We start from the raw sequence: 4,580 nt of genomic DNA on the forward strand, positions 1-4,580 counted from the left end.
TGACAGCTGCGTGCTTGTGAGCATGCGCTGTGCAGTCCGGATAGTTTCTAACTTTCGGTGGGCACACGTGTCTTCTGTTGTTGTTGTTGTTCTGTCCCGACAGGGTTTCTCTGTGCAGCCGCGGCTGTCCTGGCCACAGTCTTTACACTCAGAACTTGTTCAAGGCTCTTCCACACCCAGTACCTGCAGTCCTTAGCCTCACCTGGGAAAGAGCTCGGAGCAGCTGCCTCGCAGTGGCCGCCAGGGGGCGCTGCTACAGTAAGCGCTTGTGCAGGATCTCCCACACCATCTTCTTCCTGAAAAGAGGCATGTGCTGCTGGGAGAAGGTGATGGGCTGGCCCCTGGAAATGTAATCTGCATATTTACAGGCGAACACGCCGCAGTCGCCCCCGTTCAGCTGCTGAGGAATCTCCTCTGCCGACATGCTGTGTTGCTTCCACTCTGCAGGGCTCAGGTCGCTGTTCCTTCTCGCTTTGCTCTCCTCCCTCAGATAGCAGAAAAGCAGCTCAAGGATGTCGGGTCTCTTCTGTCCCAAGGAGTCCAGGTAGACAATACTCTTCTTTCTTAGGTCTGTGACCACCAGGCTCCAGTGCATGCCCAGGTGAACTGGGACCAGGAGAAGTTCCTTGGCAAAGATGTTTACTGCCCGGGTCCATCTTCTGACTGACCTGTAGCCACCAGACTTTAACTTGGTGTAAAAGAAGGTATTAAATGCGTGAAGTGCCGGGTAGCCTTGACTTTGATTTCTTTCCATGAGAAGATTCATGTAAAAATTGATGACTTTGTCATTGAGCCACTGGGTGTTCCTTAGGGTCCACAGGTCTCCTCGAGTCATTTGCAGTTTGAAGGCACAGCTCAAGATCTCATCTTTTGACCCAGGGCCTAGCGCACTGCTGATTTCTTTCTCCATGTCCACTGTGACAGCAGGACCATGGTCCAGCCCTCTGCCCTTCTCTTGGTCTTCAAGAGCCTTTTTCTTGACCTCAGGTGTTGACACTTTGCTGCTGGGCATGCCATTGCTGACACTGTCTGTGCAGATTTGAGGTGTTTCCGATTCATGATTCTGCCCTTCAGCACAACCTTTGAGAGTCTTGGAGGTGTCCATGGTGCTTGTGTGAGTGCTGTGAGGGCCAGAGCTCACGGGGACGTCAGGTTGGAGGAGTTCCAACAGCCCTGGGCACTTTTCATTGTGGTGTTTCTCAACTTCTTCCTCCCTGTTGCTGTGGGGGGGCTTGAGACCCTGGCCTCCACCCACAGACTCCTCAGTCACAGCCTCTTCTGGGGGCCTTTGGCACACTCTGGGGCCATTAGCTGTAACGGACCCTTTTCCTGGGGTGACCATATTCGGCTCTTGTCAGGCTCTTCATCCCCAAGCTCTGTTTCATGCTGTTCCTGTTGCAGCTTCTTCCACGACTGGACTGGCTCTTCTGAGCACACATCATCCTCTTCCTCTTCTTGGCGTTTCCTCTTCTGGCCTTTCTCTGGCTGTTCAGGGCTTATCGTTTTACCCTGCTTGCAAGGCTGCCTTATAGAGGGACTACTTGTATTGTCTTTGCTCAGCTGTTGGCTGCCGGCCATGACACAGCTTTCCGATGTCCAAGTCAAAGTGCAGGTCAGCTGGGCGTTCTGTGGGAGTTCTTGGGTTGTCCTCTTGATGGCTGAAGGCACCTTAGTCTACTGGGAGATGTCTTATCCACACAAGATGAGGTGGTTCACGGTCAGAAACCGCAGGGGAAGAACACAGGTTTCCTTTGGCGCTGGGGTCAGTTAGGCCACCAAGACAGAAGGAGGTCGCAGTGTCAAAGGACACTTCTCACATAGCTGATCTTCTCTAATCTTGTCTTTCGGGTGGCATTTCCTCAGTCCCCCTATAGAAAGGTCTGTGGAGTTCCCACTCTGCGTTTTGTTTTTCCCTACTGAGGGAGAAGGATCGCTCTAGGGCACAAGGAGCCTCTGTAGAACCTGAAATTGTGGAAATCACAATGATTGTCAGAGTCTTTCAGCCAAAGACAGCAGTCAACACACGTTAGAAGCAAGACTACTGTGTGCCTCCCTCCACTGTCACCAAGGATCTGGAAGGCCAGTTTCCACAAAAAACTGTGGTTTATGATGTGGTTTTATGCACCAGGGCAACATTCATTGGTGAATGGAGGCCCTGCCCACCATCGCCCAGGTCTAGGGTCTTAAAGCTTGTTTTCATTCCTGGAATTCCTGTTGGAACTCCTGCTGGCTGAAGCAAACCCAAGATCAGTAAGAACTCAGAGGAGCAGAAGTTCAGCACATATCATGAATAAATAAATGTAAAAAACCCCCAAGTGCTGGGATTAAAAGCAGCAGCACCACTGCTTGGCTGGACAGATCTTTTCAGGATGACTCAGCAGAGATGGCTCCGTGGTGAAGAGTGATGCTTTTCTAGAAGACCACACATTGATTTCCAACCCTGTCTTTGCAGCTTACAATCACCTGTAACTCCAGTGCCAGGGGAGCTGACACTCTCTTCTGGCTTTAAGCAGGAAACGCACACACACACACACACACACATACACACACTGCTCTTAAATATGTGAGAGTAAAACACTCATACACATTAAAAATAAATCTTAAAAAAATAAAAGCTAGGATTTGTACTAAGCCTATTTCTCTTTCCCCCCCCCCCCAGAAAAAGAGTGTACCGGAGAACTAAGTAAAAATCATTGCTAAAATGTACAAAACAAAATTAGAAAAAAATGTAATAAATGAAAAGATAGTTATCCTTTCTAAAAGCTTTTAGAAATAGTTTGAGAAGCTTCTATGTCCTTAAACCTTGAAAGACAGAGACCAAACCATATGTTTAAACCTGCTTGTAGCTGCTTTTCTCACTCCCAAAAATCTAGACACATAACCATATCTCCATAAAACTCATATAACATGTGATTGATTAGTGGCGAAGCTTTGTAGATTATATATGATTTGATCATTGCCAAACAGAACGGAGGACCAAGGAGATGGCTCAGCCCGGTTAGCTGCTCCCTGGCAACTCTGACCAGTGCAGGGCAATTCCTGAGTCACTCAAAATAAAAGACAGAACCCAGTCACCCGAATTATTCTCCGACCTCCACGTGTGCTGCGGCAAGCCAACAGTTGCCGCACCCCCAATGCAAATAAATAATGAACTGCAATAAACCCTGCCAGGTGAGCAAAGAGAGTGGCATTTTATCCTAGTGGATCATGGTGGAATGGCCATGCCTCTCACCCTGCAAATTCAGGCAACGGCCACAAGAGGGCAGAGAGAAACCACAGAGAAGAGCGAGCCTCTCAGCTCTTTCCTGCCTTCATCTCTGACCCAAAGGAGATTTTCAGAGCAGAGAACTGCAGGGGCAGAACCAAAGCATCTGGACAACTGGGCTCCCCTTGATTACAAGGCTGGCAGGTTTAGTCAGGGATCTCGAGAGTAACAGAACACACACACACACACACACACACACACACACACGATAGATAGAGAGATAGATAGATAGACAGACAGACAGACAGACAGATAGATGAGTTTAGATAGATGACTTACAGGCTGAAGTCCAGCTATTCCAGAGATGGCTGCCTATGAATGGAAGGTCCAAAAGTCCAGTAGTTTTTCAGTCCATGAGTGTGGATGTCTCAGCTGGTCTTCATAAAGGCCAGAATTCTACACAAGTAGACCGCAAGGACAGTGAAGGAATGGACTTCTTCTCAGCTAGGCAGTAACAGGCAAATAGCAAAAGCTCCTTAGTTCCAGCGCCTTTTATAGAGGCTTCTAGCGGAAGGTGTTGCCTGGATTAGAGGCTCAGCTTCCCTCTTCAAAGATGCGGATTAAAATTAAGCAAGGAATCCCTCACAGGTGTGCCTTTTCATTTTGGGGTTTTACATAATACCAGATAACTGGAATCCAGTTGACACTCAAGAATGGCCGTCACAGCTGCCTTTCCAAACCCCACTTCATGTTCTGGACACAGTTTGACATTTTTGACATTTAACCTTGTGTTCTTTCTTTCTGTAGCTTCTGGTGTGTGTTTGTCTGTGTTCCCGTGTGTACGTGTGTGCATATGTGTGTGTGTGCCTGTGTGCAGGCTCTCTCAAAGAAGTCAGCATGTGTGGGCTGAGTTGTGGGGCAGCAGAGCTGGGTTGGAGTGGAGTGGAGCTCACTTGGTGGAACTCTTGGCCCAGCAAATAAGAACCCTGGGTTTGCTTCCCAGACCACACACAACTACATGTGATGGGGCACGCCTCTTCTCCTAGTGCTCTGGAAGCAGAGGCAGGAGAACCACAAGTTCAAGGTCATCTTAAGCAGTATAGGGCTTTCACAGTCAGCCTTGGATACAAAGAGCCCCGAATGATAAAATATAGGATATAGGAATGGAGGTTGTAGATCAGCAATTACTGAGCGTATGCCCTGCATAAACAAAGGCCACGGTTTAATCCCTACCACCTTCAAGATCCCCGTAGTTTGTTCAGTCTACGAAGCTGGCTGTCTAAGCTGGTCCTCAGTATATGTTGAAATCCCAAAGAAGTAGGCTGTAATGCCAGTGAAGAAATGCCTCAGCAGCAAGATGGATGAACTTGCCAGA

General features: G+C 48.5%; 1 protein-coding gene across 1 annotated transcript; it reads right to left on the minus strand.

Annotated features, from left to right (window-relative positions):
- Nucleotides 1–253: 253 nt before the first annotated feature.
- LOC132648488 (sentrin-specific protease 2-like) lies at nt 254–916 on the minus strand (the record flags this gene model as incomplete). Its single annotated transcript, XM_060370012.1, has 1 exon — nt 254–916. A coding segment is annotated over one exon (663 nt), but the record flags the coding sequence as incomplete, so codon positions are not given.
- Between the last annotated feature and the right edge of the window lie 3,664 nt (nt 917–4,580).

The sequence above is a fragment of the Meriones unguiculatus genome, chromosome 17, assembly GCF_030254825.1.
Source record: "Meriones unguiculatus strain TT.TT164.6M chromosome 17, Bangor_MerUng_6.1, whole genome shotgun sequence".
NCBI classification, from domain to species: domain Eukaryota; kingdom Metazoa; phylum Chordata; class Mammalia; order Rodentia; family Muridae; genus Meriones; species Meriones unguiculatus.